Raw genomic sequence first — 18,241 nt, 5'->3', positions numbered from 1 at the left:
TAAAATATAGTATTTCATTAAATCACTTTTAAGTAATTATTGTCGAATTGACCTTTAACTGATTTATTTTTAAAAATATTTGGGGCCAGGGTGTTTTGCACCTGTTTTATAATTTCCATGAATTACTAGTTTCCTTTACTGTGTCATATTGTATTAACTTCTTTTTCATATCTGGTAATTGATCAGTGCCCTATTTTTATTTTCTAGACGCCTGTATATAAACTCTAGTTCTTTTTTTAAAAATCCACTGAACTTGTCAAACCAGTTTGAATTGTTTCTTGTTAATTGTGATGAGAAACCTTGACTCTGTAATCCTGTCCAAGTCTTCGTATTAGTAGATAGCACCACTAGTCACTCAGTTGCTTAAGCCAAAATAAAAGTTGTCCTTGATTTCTTCCTTTTCTTCATCTCTCAATATACATTTCACCAGCAAAGTATTCTCGTTACTGCATTCTAAGAAACCTTAATATTATTTACTTACGTTTTCGTCTCTAAGGGTTCCATCCCACTCTAAGCAAACAGTGCTTCTTGCCTGGAGAATTGTAAAAGCCACAGAACACTTCTTTTTTCTCTTTGTTCTGAGATTTTTTTTAAACAACTTTATTAATGTATAATCAACATATAACAAACTGAACTTGCCTAAAATGGGCACTTTGGTAAGTTCATTTATTTTAAAAATAATGAACTTATTCATTGTCTCCTGTAGTTTCTTGGGTACCCTTGTAAATCCATTCTTCTGGTCATTTCACATTGCTTATTCCCATCCCAAGGCAACTGTTGATCTGATTTCTGTTACTATTGATTAGTCTGTAAGTGGCATTATACAGTATGTTTTCCCATTTTTGGTTTATCTTTTTTCACTCAGCATAATTACTTTGAGATTCATCTTTGTTGTTTATTGTGTGTATCAGTAAGTCTATTTCTTTTTATTTCTGAGTAGTTTTCCATTGTGTTAATATAGCAAAATTTATTCATCTGTTGATGAACAGTTGGGTTTTTTCCTCCCAGTTTTGGCTATTCCAAAATAAAACTACTGTGAACATTGTTGTTGAAATCTTGTTTGAACATATGCTTTCATTTCTGTTGGATAAGTATCTACAGGGCTTCCCTCATAGCTCAGTCGGTAAATAATCTTCCTGCAATGCAGGAGACCCGGGTTTGATTCCTGGGTTGGGAAGATTCCGTGGAGAAGGAAATGACAACCAACTCCATATTCTTTCCTGGAGAATCCCATGGACCGAAGAGCCTGGCAGGCTACAGTCCATGGGGTCGCCCAAGAGTCAGACACAACTTAGCGACTAAACCACCACCAAATACCTACATATGGAATTGCTGGTGTATGTTTAACATTTTAAGAAACTGGCAGACTTGTTTCCCAAGTGATTTATGTCATTTCTACATTCCATCAGCAAAGAATGAGAGTTCCATTTGCAGTACATCCTTGACAACACTTGGTGTGGTTAGTCTTTTAGAATTTATGCTACTTTAGTCAGCATGTAATGGTATCATATTGGGGTTTTAATGATGTTGGCATTTTTCATGTGCTTACTAATCATTTATGTATGTTTGGTGAAATGCTTAGCCTTTTCATTTTCTTAATGGTGTCTTCTTGACATTAACCTTTCTTTTTTTTAACAGAGGTTTTAATTTTGATGAAATGCAATTGGTTAATTTTTTATTTATGAATCATGCATATGGTGTCAAAGCTAACAAGTCTTTGCCTGAGGCACGGTTATGAAGATTTTCTCTTATGTTTACTTCTGTCTTGTGATTTTCAATGTAACATTTTCCACTTTGAGTTAATTTTTTATGTATGGTGTGAGGATCATAAGGATATGGTGTGATGAAATAAGGAACTATTTTCATCATTTGCATTTATGGAAAGAAAAGAATATCTTTACCCCATGGAGTGCTTTGAGATGTTTGTTGAAAATTAATTGACAAAAATATAAATTATTTTCCCCTGTAATGTCATTTCTGTTTTATTGAAAAATCATGTCTGTTTTTATGTTTGTCACACTGTTTCAACTACTAAAGCTTTACTGTAAGTTTTGAAATTCGGAATTGTATTAGTCCTCCAATTTATTCTTCTTTTTCAAAAATGTTTTAGCTTGCCTTAGTCCTTTGCATTTTCATATGAATTTTAGGAACAGCCTGTCCATTTCTGGGGAAAAGGAAGTTTAATTTGATTTTTATAGGGATTGTTTTGAATCTATAGACCAATTTTGGGAAAATTTTAACATTTTAACAATAGTGGCCCTTCTAACCCATGAACATGAAATGTTTCTCCTAGTCAATTTTTATCATATGTATATCATAAGAGCTTTATTCTTAATAGTCCCAAACTTGAACTAACCCAGATGTCCATTAAGAATATTATATAATATTCATATAATGGAATAGTACACAGAAATGAAAAAAGTGAACTGCTAATATATGTCATAGCAAGCAAGAATATGCATAAATCTCAATATAAGAAGATAATCATTGTATAATTTAATTTACATGACTTTCAGACAACAAGCAGAATAGTGGTTACTTTTTGGGGGTGTGAACTTAGAGGGCATGAGAGAACTTTCCAGTGTACTTGAAGTGAGCTTTTCTTTCTCTTCAGCTTTATTGACTTATAATTTGATGAATAAAAGTTGTATGTATTTAAGTTGTCTGCTCTGATGATTTAATAGGCATACACATATTCAAATGATTAGCATAATCAAGCTAATTGACACATCAATCACCTCACATAGTTACCATTATTATATGTATGGTGAGACCATTTAAGATCTATTCTGTTAACAAATTTCAAGAGTAAATGTAGCATTAAGAACTATAGTCACCGTGTTGTACATTAGATCCCCAGAGCTTATTCATCTTGTGACTGGAAATTTGTACACTTGGACCAATATCTTTCCATTTCCCCCACTTCCTCAGTCCCTAGCAACCATGATACTACCCTCTGCATGTTTTAATTTGGGATTCTACATTTAAGTGAGATCTTACAGTATTTTTCTGTGTCTGGTTATTTCACTTAGCGTAATATCCTCCCTGTTCATTCGTGTTGTCATAAATAGAAGAATTTTTATTTTTAGAGATGAATAATATTCCATCTTATTTAACATCCTTTCATTTTTTCTCAGTAATTACAATAGCATTTTATGTAATGAAATTAATTACAGTAGCTTTCAATAAACCTCATGCTTACATTGTTAAATAGGTATTTTATTCTTTTTATGCTGTTATGAATGGAATTATTTTCATTTTTTAAAACTTTTTTGAGGTATAGTTGATTTACACTTGTTAATTTCTGCTGTATAGCAAAATGACACAGTTAAACATATATATTTCTTTTTCATCTTCTTTTCCACTATGGTTTATCACAGGTTATTGAATATATTTTCCTGTGCTATACAGTAGGACCTTGTTGTTTATCCACCCTATATATAATAGCTTGCATCTACTATTCCCAAACTCCTAATCCTCCCCTCCCCCAAGCCCCACTTGGCAACCACAAGTCTGTTCTCTGTATCCATGAGTCTGTTTCACAGATAGGTATGTTTGTGGCATATTTTAGATTCTACATATAAATGATATCATATGGTATTTGTCTTCCTCTTTCTGACTGACTGCTTAGTGTGATAACCTCTAGGCCCATCCAAGTTGCTGCAGATGGCATTATTTCATTCTTTTTTATGGCTGAGTAATATTCCATCATATATATTTAATATGTATCTTTTTATCCATTCCTCTGTCAGTGGACATTTAGGTTATGTCCATGTCTTGGCTATGGTAAATAGTACTGCTACAAATATAGAGGTGCATGTATCTTTTGCATTATAGTTTTATCTGGGTATATGCCCATAAACGAGATTACTGGATCATATGGTAGTTCTATTTTTAGCTTTTTAAGGACCCTGTCCATACTGTTTTCCACAGTGCTGTACCAAATTACATTCCTGCCAGTAGCAAAGGAGGGTTCCTTTTACCCCACACCCTCTCCAGCATTTGTTTGTAGACGTTTTAATTGTGGCCATTCTGACTGCTGTGAGGTCAGAAGTTTTGATTTGCATTTCTCTAATAGAGAATCTTTTCATGCACCTATTGACCATACATATGTATTCTTTGGAGAATTGTTTATTTAGGTCTTCTGCCCATTTTCAATTAGGTTATTTATCTCTTTGTTACTGAATTGTAAGAGCTGTTTTTCTATTTGGGAAGTTAATCCCTTGTCAGTTGTATCATTTGCAGATGTTTCCTCTCAGTCTATAGGTTGTCTTTTCGTTTTGCTTATGGTTTCTTTTGCTGTGCAAAAGCTTGCAAGTTTGATTAGATCCCATTTGTTTATCTTTGCTTTTATTTCTGTTGCCTTGGGAGACTGACCTAAGAAAATACTGGGTACAATTTATGTCAAACAATGTTTTGCCTGTGTTCTCTACTAGACATTTTACAGTGTTTTGTCTTATATTTAAGTCTTTAGGCCCTTTTGAGTTTATTTTTGTGTAAATTGGAAGTGTGTGCTCTTAACTTCATTGATTTCTGTGTAGCTGTCTAACTTTTCCAGTACTACTTGCTGAAGAAATTACCCTTTCCCCATTGTGTATTCTTGCCTCCTTTGTCAAAGATTAACTGTCTGTAGTTGCATGGATTTATTTCTGGGCTGTCTACTCTGGTGTATTGATCCACATGTCTGTTTTTGTGCCAGTCACATGCTGCTTTGATTATTACAGCTGTGTATTATTATCTGAAGTCTAGGAGAGTTATGACTCCTGCTCTGTTCTTTTCCTCAGGATTCCTTTGGCAATTCTGGGTCTTCTATAGTTCCATATAAGTTTTAGGATTATTCATTCTAGTTCTGTGAAAAAACATCATGGGTAATTTAATAGGGATCACATTAAATCTGTAGATTGCTTTGGATAGTATGGCCATTGTAACAGTATGGATTCTTCCAACCCAAGAACATGGGATATCTTTCCATTCTTTGAATTGTCTTCAATTTCTATTGTTAGTGTTCTGTAGTTTTCAGATATGTGTTTCACCTCCTTAGTGAGATTTATTCCCAAGCATTTTTTGATGCAGTTTTGAAAGATACTAATTTTTTTCATGTTCCCTTTCTCTTATTTTATTGTTAATGTAAAGAAATGGAACCAATTTCTGTATATTAATATTATATCCTGCTACTTTGCTGAATTTATTAGTTATAATAATTTTTGTATGGAGTCTTTAGTGATTTCTATATATAATATCATGTCATCTTACCATCAAGTGGTAAATTGACAATTTTGCTAATTCCCTACCAGTTCAAATACCTTTTCTTTCTTTTCCTTTTCTGATTGCTGTGGCTGGGGCTCCCAATATAATGTTGAAGTGAAGTGATGAGAGTGGGTATCCTTGTTTGGTTCCAGATTTTAGCAGAAAGGATTTTAGCCTTTTACCATTGAGTATAGATATGAGTCTGACATAAATAGTTTGTATTATGTTGAAATATATTCTCTCTCTACCCTTTCATAAGGGTTTCTGTCATGAATTGATGTTGAATTTTATCAATTTTTTTTTCTGTATCCTGTGGTTTTATCTTTTCTTTTGTTGATGTATCATATTGATTTGTGTATGTTGAACTATTCTTGTAACTGTGAGATAACTCCAACTTGGTATTGGTGTATGATCTTTTTTATGTGTTGTTGGATTCGATTTCCTAATGTTTTATTGAGAATTTCTACATCTATGTTCATCAAAGATATTGGCCTATAATATTCTTCTTACTAAAAAAACAGTGGGTCTGTAATGAAATCAAAGAAATTTGGAAAATACCTTGAAGTTGGGTTCTCTGGTGGCTCAGTGTTAAATAATCTGCTTGTCAATGCAGGAGGCACAGGTTTGATCTCTTGTCCAGGAAGATCCCACATGTCATGGAGTAGCTAAGCCCATGTGCCACAACTACTGAGCCTGTGTTCTAGAGGCCAGGAACTGCAACTATTGAGCCTTTGTGCTTCAATACTGAAGCCTGCATGCCCTAGAGCCTGTGCTCCACAACAAGAGAAACCACCACAATGAGAAGCCCATGTACTGCAATGAAGAGTAGCTCTGGCTCGCCACAACTAGGGAAAAGCCTGCACAGCAATGAAGACCCAGCACAGCCAAACATTAATTAATTAACTAAAAAATACCTTGAGGCAAATGATAATGAAAACACAACCTTACAAAATTTATGGGATACAGCAAAAGGTGTTCTTAGAGGGAAGTTCTAAAAAGAATTAGACAAAGAATGAACAAAACCTAAAGTCAGCCAAAGGAAGCAGATAATAAAGATAAGAGGAAATAAAATAGAGATTAAAAACAGTAGAAAAACTCAATATAACTGAGTTACTTCATTGAAAAGGTAAACAAAATTAACAAACCTTTGGCCAGGCTCATAAGGAAGAAAAGAAAGAAGAACCCCAAAAAAGGAAAGTAAGAAATGAAAGGGGAGAAACCATAATTGATACTGCAGAAATAGAAATTAAAAAAAAAAAGGTTAAGAAATTACTGTGAATAATTATTTGTGAACAAAGTTGATAATCTAAAAGAAATGGACAATTTTCTAGAAGCATACAGCTTGCCAAAACTGAGTCAAGAATAAATAGATAAATTTAACTGGTCAATTGCTAGAAATAAAATAGAATCTGTAATAATAATAATAAACGCCCCTACAAACATAAGTCCAGGACCAGATGGCTCCACAGGTGAATTCTACCAACATACAAAGAAAAAATTATACCAATTCTTTTCTAACTCTTCAAAAAAATTGAAGAAAAAAGAATACTCTCAAAGACATTCTCTGAAGCCACCCATCAGTCTGATACCAAAACCAGACAAAGATACCACCAAGAAAGAAAATTACAGGCCAACATCCTTGCAATTATTTTATTTTCTTAAAATTGTTTTGTTTTGTTGAAAAGGATCCTGATTGAGATATGTTTATGAAAAAAATAAAATCTGAGCTGTTTCTTCACAAATCTTAAAAGAGACTGGAAAAAGTCAGTTTTCATTCCAACCCCAAAGAAAGGCAATGCCAAAGAATGTTCAAACTACCACACAGTTGCACTCATCACAGTAATTGCACGTTACACACTATCAAAGTAATGCTCTAAATACTCCAAGCCAGGCTTCAACAGTATGTGAACCGGGAACTTACAGATGTTCAAGCTGGATTTAGGAAAGACAGGGGAACCAGAGATCAAACTGCCAGCATCCATTGAATCATCAAAAAAGCAAGAGAGTTCCAGAAAAACATCTACTTCTGCTTTATTGACTATGCCAAACCCTTTGACTGTGTGGATCACAACAAACTGTGGAAAACGCTTAAAGAGATGGGAATAGCAGACCACCGGACCTGCCTCCTGAGAAATATGTATGCAGGCCAAGAGGCAGCTGTTAGAACTGAACTTGGAACAATAGACTGGTTCCAAATCTGGAAAGGAGTATGTCAAGGCTATATATTGTCACCCTGCTTATTTAACTTCTGTTCAGAGTACATCATGCTAAATGTCAGACTGGATGAAGCACAAGCTGGAGTCAAGATTGCCAGGAGAAATATCAGTAACCTCAAATATGCAGATGACACCACCCATATGGCAGAAAGCAAAGAAGAACTAAAGAGGAGCCTCTTGATGAAAGTGAAGGAGAAGAGTGAAAAAATTGGCTTAAAACTCAACATTCTGAAAACAAAGATCATGGCATCTGGTCCCCTCACTTCATGGTGACTAGATGGCGAAACAGTGGAAACAGTGAGAGACTTTATTTTCTTGGGCTCCAAAATCACTGCAGATGGTGACGGCAGCCTTGAAATTAAAAGACACTTGCTCCTTGGAAGAAAAGCTATGACCAACCTAGACACATATTAAAAAGCAGAGATGTTATTTTGCCAACAAACGTTCATCTATTCAAACTATGGTTTTTCCAGTAGTCATGTATGGATGTGAGAGTTGGACTATAAAGAAAGCTGAGTGCCAAAGAATTGATGCTTTTAAACTGTCCTGTTGGAGAAGACTCTTGAGAGTCCCTTGGATTGTATGGAGATCCAACCAGTCCATCCTAAAGGATATCAGTCCTGAATAGTCATTGTAAGGACTGATGCTGAAGCTGAAACTCCAATCCTTTGGCCACCTGATGCGAAGAACTAACTCATTTGAAAAGACCCTGATGCTGGGAAAGGTTGAAGGCAGAAGGAGAAGGGGATGACAGAGGATGAGATGGTTGGATGGCATCACCAACTCAATGGCCATGAGTTTGAGTAAGCTCTGGGAATTGGTGATGGACAGGAAAGCTTGGTGTGCTCCAGTCCATGGGGTCTCAAACAGTCAGACATGCCTGAGTGACTGAACTGAACTGAACTGATCCATACTAAGTCAAACAAGTGGAATCAAAATGTTATAATATGTATAATATATATATTTTAGAAAACTTAAGAATTTTTGCCTAACTTAAAAATTTATGACATTTTGATTCCACTTGTTTGACCTGCAATTATTTTCCTAATTTTATTTTTGAATGGGCTTCCCTTGTGGCTCAGCTGGTAAAGAATCTGCCTGCAATTTTTGAATAGCCTGGCAGGCTACAGTCCATGGGGTCTCAAAAAAATTGAACACATCTTAGTGATTAAACAACAAATACAATATCATATTTAATTACTCTTTTGTCTGTGTCATTTCCTCAGGTAAGAATTGTGGAGTGGGTTTGCATATTCTTCTCCAGGGGATCTTCCAAGCCCATGGATCAGACCCATATCTCCTGCTTGGCAGGAAGATTCTTTCCTGCTGTGCTAGCTGGGAAGGCCAAGTATGATGTTACCTTTAGATTTTTGTAGGTGCCTTTTGTTCGGCTGCACTTCTATTCCTAGTTTATAGAAGGTTTTTATCATTGATTTGGTCAAATGCTCATTCTATGTCCTTTGAGATTATCACGTAGTTTGTTTTTATTCTACTAATATATACATTACCTTACTGTCAAATGTTAAACCACCTTGCCTTCCTGGCATAAAGGCTGCTTAGTCATGTTCTATAACCCATTTCATAAAGTGCTGGATTTTTTTTTTGGTAATATTTTGTTGATGATTTTTAAAAATATGTAGAGAGACTTATTTTATTATAGTTAATTCTTGTACAGCACAGTAACTAAGTTATACATTTATGTTGGATCTATTTTTTTCATATTCATTTCTGTCATGGTTTATCATAGGATTTTTTTAACTGGAGTGTATTTGTTTTGCAGTGTTGTGTTAGTTTCACCTGTACAACAGCATGAATCAGCTCTATGCACATGTATCTCCTCCCTCTGCAGCCTCCTTCCCATCCCCACCATCCCACTCCTCTAGGTTATCACAGATCACCAAGCTGAGCTCCCTGTGCTGTATGTACAGCTAGCTATCTGTTTTATACATGATCATATATGCATGTCAATTCTGCTTGCATCTATTTCATGGCGAATATTGGTCTGAATTTTTCTTTACTCATAATGTCTTTGTCTGGCTTTGGTACCAGAGTCATGATACTGGCTTCATAGCACAAGTTGGAAAATGTTTCAGCCTCTATTAATGGATGTATTTGTGGAGGCTGGTTGTGTGCATGCCAAGTCACTTCAGCCGTGTTCGACTCTTTGTGACCTGTGGACTGTGGCCCGCCAGTCTCCTCTGTCCATGGGATTCTCCAGGCAAGAATACTAGAGTGGGTTGCCATGTCCTCCTCCAGGGAATCTTCCCAACCCAGGGATCAACCCAGGTCTCCTGCATCTCTAAATTGCAGGCAGATTATTACCACTGAGCCACTGGGGTGTGGTTAATTTTTCTTTAAATGTTTCTGCACCTGGACTTTTCTTAGAAAACTTTTAACTAATAATTATTTTTTATTTTTTGCTTCTTACAGATTTACTCAGATTTTTAAATTTCCTTTTAATTTCTTTGTCATAATGTGTGTTTTTATAGGATTTCATCCATTTCATCTAAGTTATATTATTTGTTATTATATAGTTATTCATGGTATTCCCATAGTCACTTTAATTTCTGTAAAAGTGTTGATATCTCTTCTTTAATTCCAGATATGTGTCTTTTCTACTTTTTTGATTACTTGATTAGTATACCTAAATTTTTGCTAATTTTATTTGCTAAATTTTCAGTTTTATCAATTTTCTCTATTATTGTTTTTGTTTGCTTTCTATTCCACTAGTATCTGCCCTGATGTTTACGCAGATCCTTAGTCACATCTGACTTTTGTGACCCAATGGGCTGTAGCCTGCCAGGCTCCTGTGTTTATGGGATTCTTCCAGTAAAAGTACTGGAGTGGGGTGCCGTTTCCTCCTCCAGGGGATCTTCCCCACCCAGGGACCGAACCCCCATTTCTCATGTCTCCTATGCTGGCCGGTGGATTCTTTACCACTAGCGCCACCTTCTCATTGTTGTTCAGTTGCCAAGTCGTATCCGACTGTTTGCGACCCCATGAACTGCAGCACCCCAGGCTTCCTTGTCCTTCACTGTCTCCCAGAGCTTGCTCAGACTCATATCCATCTAGTCAGTAATGCCATCAAATCCACTCATTCTCTTCTGTCCCCTTTTCCTCTTGCCCTCAGTCTTTCCCAACATCAGGGTCTTTTCCAATGAGTTGGCTCCTTGCATCAGGTGGCCAAAGTATTGGACCATCAGCTTAAGCACCAGTCTTTCCAATAAATATTCAGGGTTGATTTCCTTTAGAACTGACTGGTTTAATCTCCTTAACAGACCAAAGGACTCTCAAGAGTCCTCTCTAGCACCACAGTTCGAAAGCATCAATTCTTTGGCACTCAGGTTTCTTTATGGTCCAATTCTAGCATTCATACATGACTACTGGAAAAACCATGACTTTCACTAGACTGACCTTTCTTGGCAAAGTGATGTCTCTGGTTTTTAATATACTGTCTAGATTTGTCATAGGTTTTTTTTCCAAGGAGCAAGCATCTTTTAATTCTGTGACTGCAGTCACTAGCCACATTGATTTTGGAGCCCAGGAAAATGAAATCTGACACCGTTTCTACTTTTTCCATATCTATTTGCCATAAAGTGATAGGACTGGATGCCATGATCTTCATGTTTGAATGTTGACGTTTAAGCCAGCATTTCCACTTCACCTTTGTCAAGAGGCTGTTTAGTTCCTCTTCATTTTCTGCCATTAAAGTGGTTTAATCTGCATATCTGAGAGTGTTGCTTCTTCTCCAGGCAATCTTGACTCCAGCTTATGAGTCCCTCAGTCCAGCATTTCATGTGATATACTACTATGCATGTAAGTTAAATAAGCAGGGTGACAATATACAACCTTGACATACTCCTCCCCAGTTTTCAACCAGTTCATTTTTCCATGTGCAGTTTTAATTGTTGCTTTCTGTCATACATACAGGTTTCTCAGGAGTCAGGTAAGGTGGTGTCTGGTATTCCTATCACTTTATTAATTTTCCAAGTTTGCTGTGATCCACACAGTCAAAGGCTTTACTGCAGTCAGTGAAGCAGATGTTTTTTCTCCAGTGCCACCTGGGAAGCCTCAAAAATGTGTAAGTAGAGCTTCTGTTGTTGCTGTTGTTACAGTGACTAATTAGAGCATTCTTTGGCAAGGTGTTTATTTGGGATTGGAATGAAAACTGACCTTTTCCAGTCCTGTGGCCACTGCTGAGTTCTCCACATTTGCTGACGTATTGAGTGCAGCACTTTCACACCGTCACATTTTAGGACTTGAAATAGATCAACTGGAATTCTGTCACCTCCACTAGCTTTGTTCGTAGTGATGCTTCTTTCTAAGGCCCATTTGGCTTTGCGTTCTAGAATGTCTGGTTGTAGGTGAGTGATCACACCATTGTGATTATCTGGGTCATGAAGATCTTTTATGTATGGTTCTTCTGTGTATTCTTGCCACCTCTTCTTAACATCCTCTGCTTCTATTAGGTCCATACCATTGCTGTCCTTTATTGTGCCCATCTTTGCATGATATGTTCCCTAGGTATCTCTAATTTTCTTGATGAGATCTCTAATCTTCCCACTCTATTATTTTCCTCTATTTCTTTGCATTGATCACTGAGGAAGGCTTTCTTTTCTCTCCTTGCTATTCTTTGGAACTCTGCATCCAAGTAGGAATATCTTTCCTTTTTTCTTTTGCCTTTTGCTTCTCTTCTTTTCTCAGCTATTTTTCCTCCTCAGACAACCATTTTGCCTTTTTGCATTTCTTTTTCTTGGGGTTGGTTTTGATCACCACCTACTGTACACTGTCATGAACTTCCATCCATAGTTCTTCAGGCACTCTATCAGGTCTAATCTCTTAATCTATTTGTCACTTCCACTGTATAATCATAAGGGATTTGATTTAGGTCATACCTGAATGGTCTAGTGGTTTTCCATACTTTCTTCCATTTCAGTCTAAATTTTGCAATAAGAAGTTCATGATCTGAACCACAGTCAGCTCCTGGTCTTGTTTTAGCTGACTGTATAGAGCTTCTCCATCTTTGGCTGCAAAGAATATAATCAATATGATTTCGGTATTGACCCTCTGGTGATGTCCATGTGTGGAGTCATCTCTTGTGTTGTTGGAAGAGGGTGTTTGCTCTTTGTTGGCAAACAGTGCATTTTCTTGGCAAAACTCTGTTAGCCTTTGCCCTGCTTCATTTTGTACTCCAAGCCAAAATTTGCCTATTGTTCTAGGTATCTCTTGACTTCCTACTTTTGCATTCCAGTCCCCTATAATGAAAAGGACATCTTTGGGGTATAAGTTCCAGAAGTCTTATAGATTGCCAGGGTTCAGCGTTGGCAGGATCCAGGGGTACCCTCAGGATGAACGGCATCGGTGAGAGAGAGAGAGAGAGACCAGACTGGGGGTGTGCATCAGAGTCTGGCAAATCTTTATTTTTTACCGTAGCTTTTATATCCTAAGTTAGTACATTTCTAAGGGGAAGATAGTTTAACATTGCATCAGCTTGTCCTTCACGAAACCAGGTTGTTTTCTGCATACTTCTTTGTGAGAGTCTTGTACATTATCTTCTGGCCATGGGACCTATTGACATTTTATGACCTAGGTGAATGGAAAGCTGTTTTCTGTAAGGTCAGTCCTTTTGGAGAAGTTATCAGTTAAATTTATCTAAAAGGTTTACCACACAAAGACGCTGCAGCTGCAGTGAGGCAGCCCCTGTTTAGCATTCCTGGTTAAAATTAACAATTCTAAACTCTTATTTTTCTAAATCTTTAACTATAACCACTTTTTTTTTAATAATCACTTTTAGAATAATATTTTTGTGTTCCCTAATAGGGCTTCCTCACCCCCAAAGGGCTCTGTGCCTATTAGGGCTTTTTGTGTGATCAGGTTCTTCATGCTGTTTATGATTAAGGTGTTGTGAGCAGTCATGTGGATTAGTACGCATTTGCCAAGCAGGCTAGAATGCCAGCAAAGGGGTCTAAATTGAAACACTCCTTTCATCCTGGATAATCTTATAGGATACCACCGTCCAGGGGACATATTGATTTAAGTTCTAAGTTGATTCTGTTTGGAGAGAGATCGGGGAAGGCCTTCTACCCGTGTCACAGAAATTAGGGAGTAGTCTAATATAGCAGGCATCGGAAAGACAGAGATCATCTTTAAGGTGAGCCCCGGGGCAGCTTTTCGAAATCCCCGAGGTCCTGATCTGCCTTGCTTGTCAGGTCTTCTCCTCATGACCTTGTCATGGGTGGAATCTCATGTGCTGGCTCCCGGCAATAAGTCTTCATAGAACAGTTCAACTTAGCTTCTTCAGCATTACTGGTTGGGGCATAGACTTGGATTACTGTAATATTGAATGGTTTGCCTTGGAAGCGAAGAGAGATCATTCTGTCATTTTTGAGGTTGCACCTAAGTACTGCATTTTGGACTCTTTTGTTGACTATGAGGGCTACTCCATTTCTTCTTGCCCACAGTAATAGATATAATGGTCATCTGAGTTAAATTCACCCGTTCCAGTCCATTTTAGTTCACTGATTCCTAAAATGTTGATGTTCACTCTTTCCATTTCCTGTTTCACCACTTCCAATTTACCTTGATTCACGGACCTAAAAAGCAGAGGCATTACTTTGCCAACAAAGGTCTGTCTAGTTAAAGCTATGGTTTTTCCAGTAAACATGTATGGATATGAGAGTTGGACTATAAAGCTGTGTTGAAGAATTGATGCTTCTGAACTGTGGTGTTGCAGAAGATTCTTGAGAGTCCCTTGGACTGCAAGGAGATCCAACCAGTTGTTGCTAGAGGAAATCAATCCTGAATATTCATTGGCAAGACTGATGCTGAAGCTGAAACTCCAGTACTTTGGCCACCTGATGTGAAGAATGGACTCATTTGAAAAGACCCTGATGCTGGTAAAGATTGAAGCAGGAGGAGAAGGGGATCACAGATGATGAAATGATTGGATGGCATCACCAACTCGATGGACATGAGCTTGAATAAGCTCTGGGATTTGGTGATGGACAGGGAAGCCTGGCGTGCTGCAGTCCATGGGGTCGCAAAGAGTTGGACACAACTGAGTGACTCAACTGAACTGACAGTGGCTAGGGAATTGAAAGGGCCTAGAAACCTTCTAATGTAAGAAGAAATTATTCAGAACTGGGTATTTTAAATTTTAGTCTAAATGATAATGACTGAAGTTTAGTCTAAATCATCTCCAAATATTGGATGCAAAAGAGGCATAAGATCAATTTTGTCTAGGGTTCTTCTAAAAATAACTCTGGAGAAATTAGAGAAATGTTAAAAAGTACATTCTTGGTCAATACTTAAGAGAAGTTTTGACAATCAAAGGAGACAGAACTGACAAGGTGATGAATCCCCTTCATCTGACTCACTCAACTAGAGACAGTTTAACAGAGATGTGTTTTGTTTGCAAATATAGATTTTAAAATAAATTGTTAAAAATACAGACATTATACGTTAGTGTCAAACTTATTTTGAAAAATAGATCTCTTACTTATTAGTCATGAGACTGTAGCTAACTTACTTATATCTTTTGACATTTTGTCTACCTCATCTAGACTAGCAATAGCATCTTTCGTTCATGGTTATATGGAAAAATCAATGTGATGATATATTGAAATTGCCCATGTCCCATAAATGCACTAAATCAGCTGCTAATAATTTTTTTTAGTTTTTATGGAAGGCTTCCAAAATTATTCACAGGTAGATTTTTTTTTTCATTTATTTATATTAGTTGGAGGCTAATTACTTTACAATATTGTAGTGGTTTTTGCCATACAATGATATGAATCAGCCATGGATTCACATGTGTTCCCCATCCTGAAGACCCCTCCCACCTCCCTCCCCATTCCATCCCTCTGGGTCATCCTAATGCACAAGCCCTAAGCACTTGTCTCATGCAACAAACCTGGACTGGCGATCTGTTTCACAGTTGATAACATACATGTTTCAATGCTATTCTCTCAGATCATCCCACCCTGGCCTTCTCCCAGAGTCCAAAAGTCTGTTCTATACATCTGTAACTCTTTTTATTTTCTTTTTATTAATTATTAATTTTTATTTATTTATTTTTCCATTTATTTTTATTAGTTGGAGGCTAATTACTTTACAATATTGTAGTGGTTTTTGCCATACATTGACATGAATCAGTCATGGATTTACATGTGTTCCCCATCCCGATCCCCTCTCCCGCCTCCCTCTCCATCCCATCCCTCTGGGTCTTCCCAGTGCACCAGCCCTGAGCACTTGTTTCATGCATCCAACCTGGGCTGGTGATCTGTTTCACCCTTGATAGTATACTTGTTTCAATGCTAGTTTCTCAGAACATCCCACCCTCACCTTCTCCCACAGAGTCTAAAAGTCTGTTCTGTACATCTGTGTCTCTCTTTCTGTCTTGCATATAGGGTTATCGTTACCATCTTTCTAAATTCCATATATACTGTATTGGTCTTTATCTTTCTGGCTTACTTAACTCTGTCTAATGGGCTCCAATTTCACCCACCTCATTAGAACTGATTCAAATGTGTTCTTTTTAACGGCTGAGTAATATTCCATGGTGTATATGTACCACAGCTTCCTTATCCATTCATCTGCTGATGGGCATCTAGGTTGCTTTCATGTCCTGGCTATTATAAGCAGTGCTGCAGTGAACATTGGGGTACACATGTCTCTTTCAATTCTGGCACATTTTTGCAAATGTTTAGAATGATGATTTGCATTTGTAGTATGCTTTCTAACTTATGCAGTGCTTTTAAATCTATTTTCTCATTTAGAGTAACAGAATTTTCTCTGGTGTTGATAGTGTATATTACTGCATACCATAGGTTATGTCTTTTGGTATAACAGAGTAACATTATTCCACCCCAAATACCAGTAAGACCCATATTGAGAAATAATGTAGGATCATGACCTAAGAGCATTCATGGACAAAACACCTCTCTCTTCTTAATACCTTAATAGTAAAATATTTTATCTCTCTGTCCACAATACGACACACTCACTGCCTAGAACAGAGTAGTATGTTAATTAAAAATAAAATTGGAACTCAATCATAGTTTTAGTTGGTATCTCTAATCTCTGGAAAAAAGCCAATCCTATGTAAATTTGTAGATACTCAAGGCAACAAAATTCAGAATATCGTGATTTCCAGTTACTTTCCATGATAGTTTTGATTCTTTTATATAAATTGGACATAGTTTAGAATTATGATTTCTGCATTAGATGGGAATTTGCAAGGTACTTAGTCAGATCTTTTTTTCTAATTAATTTTTTCTCTTGGATTTATTGTCAGTACTTATGTATACATTTGTATGTATATTGGTCTTCCTTGGGAACTTGAGAGAGATTTTGTTAGGTTGAGGTCCTTGTTAGATTGAGAAATATCTGATAGAATGTTCTTACAACAATTTTATTTGACATTTTAACACTAAGGATAATTGTCTTCCCTGCATAGTCTTCAAAATACCTTTCTTTATTTAAATGAAGCAGCATTTATGTTCAGAGTTTGTCTAGGTTATTCCATAGACATTATTATGGGATTAGTCATCTTTTGTTTTGTTCATATAAGTTGAACCGAATACTAGTATTTCATGTTGAAGTACAAAATTAAGTGTAGATTATTTTTATACTCACTAAGATACTAAGATAGCATATTAAACAAATTTCCACTCAAGGCAATATCATTTATTTAAATTTTTAAAATGTAAACATGGTCTGCTTAAATGTTAATAGCTACTCAATATATTCTGTAAGAATTTAGCCTCAGGTGTTTCTGAATGAGAATGCCCTGTTCTTTTCTTGCTAAATATGTTTTTATTTATCCTAAAGTCCAGGAACTAGAAACTTCCTTACAAGGACACCTACTGTAGTTGTAGGTGAAGATTGTAGAAGCATGGATGAGAGAAGACAGACGGACTTCATTACTGAAAATAACTCATTACGACATATTTGGAAAGAAAATAAAAAAAAGTTTTCAAATGAAGATATGAACCAGCAAACCTTCACCCTTCTATCAGATAATTGTGACTCTTTTATTAGTGAAAATATGATCAATTTATTAAACATAGACCAACAGAAGATAAAGGAAACCTTTGACAAGTATGGTTATGATAATACACGAGATACGTGTGTAGTCATTGAGTCTGATAAAAACCATTTCACTGGTAGCCACATTAAAAGTATCTTTACAGATCTAGAGTTGGGTTTTAGTAATTCTACTTTTAAAATATCAAGTCATTCAGAAAAGTGTCAGCCAAACAAGATTTGCCAGAAAGAGTACAAGAATAATGAAAGAAATAATTTTAGTACATCTTTTGAGAAAGATTTTTATTCAGCCAGCTCTAATAAAAAAGGTTGGTGTTACATATGAAAAATGTAATTATCTGTTGGATTTTTTTTGTTTTTAGTTTTAATGAATATGTGTGTGCACGCGTGTGTGTGTGTGTTTGGAGGAATATGAAATTAAAAATAGGATGACATTATATGACATTGTAGACCAGTGGCATCCCTTTATATGGGTCATGCTAAAGTTTTATTTCAATGCATAATTTTATTTTTAAAGGAAAATTTGAAAGTGATTACCAAGAGAAGATATACCAGGAAAAAATACAGAAATATTCAGTGAACCATATGTAAGTTTTTAGATGAATCTAAGTAATGCAAATTGGGGTCTAAAATAATGCATTTTGAAGGATACAAAGTGAAGTAGACATATTGCTGTCTTAGGGTGGGCAGACTGGACTTAGAAATCAGTTGTCAGGGACTTCCCTGGTGGT

At 36.3% G+C, this 18,241-nt stretch overlaps 1 protein-coding gene across 1 annotated transcript in view; it reads left to right on the top strand.

The window, feature by feature from the left end:
• Positions 1-18,241, top strand: part of REDIC1 (regulator of DNA class I crossover intermediates 1) — a 77,957-nt gene that overhangs the window by 31,753 nt on the left and 27,963 nt on the right. The window contains 2 exon segments of the mRNA XM_065935090.1: positions 17,295-17,818; positions 18,028-18,097. Of these exon segments, the coding sequence (XP_065791162.1) occupies positions 17,295-17,818; positions 18,028-18,097 (594 nt within the window).

Source organism: Muntiacus reevesi, chromosome 4 (genome assembly GCF_963930625.1).
Source record: "Muntiacus reevesi chromosome 4, mMunRee1.1, whole genome shotgun sequence".
Lineage (NCBI taxonomy): Eukaryota > Metazoa > Chordata > Mammalia > Artiodactyla > Cervidae > Muntiacus > Muntiacus reevesi.
This window is presented reverse-complemented; position numbering and strand designations above follow the sequence as displayed.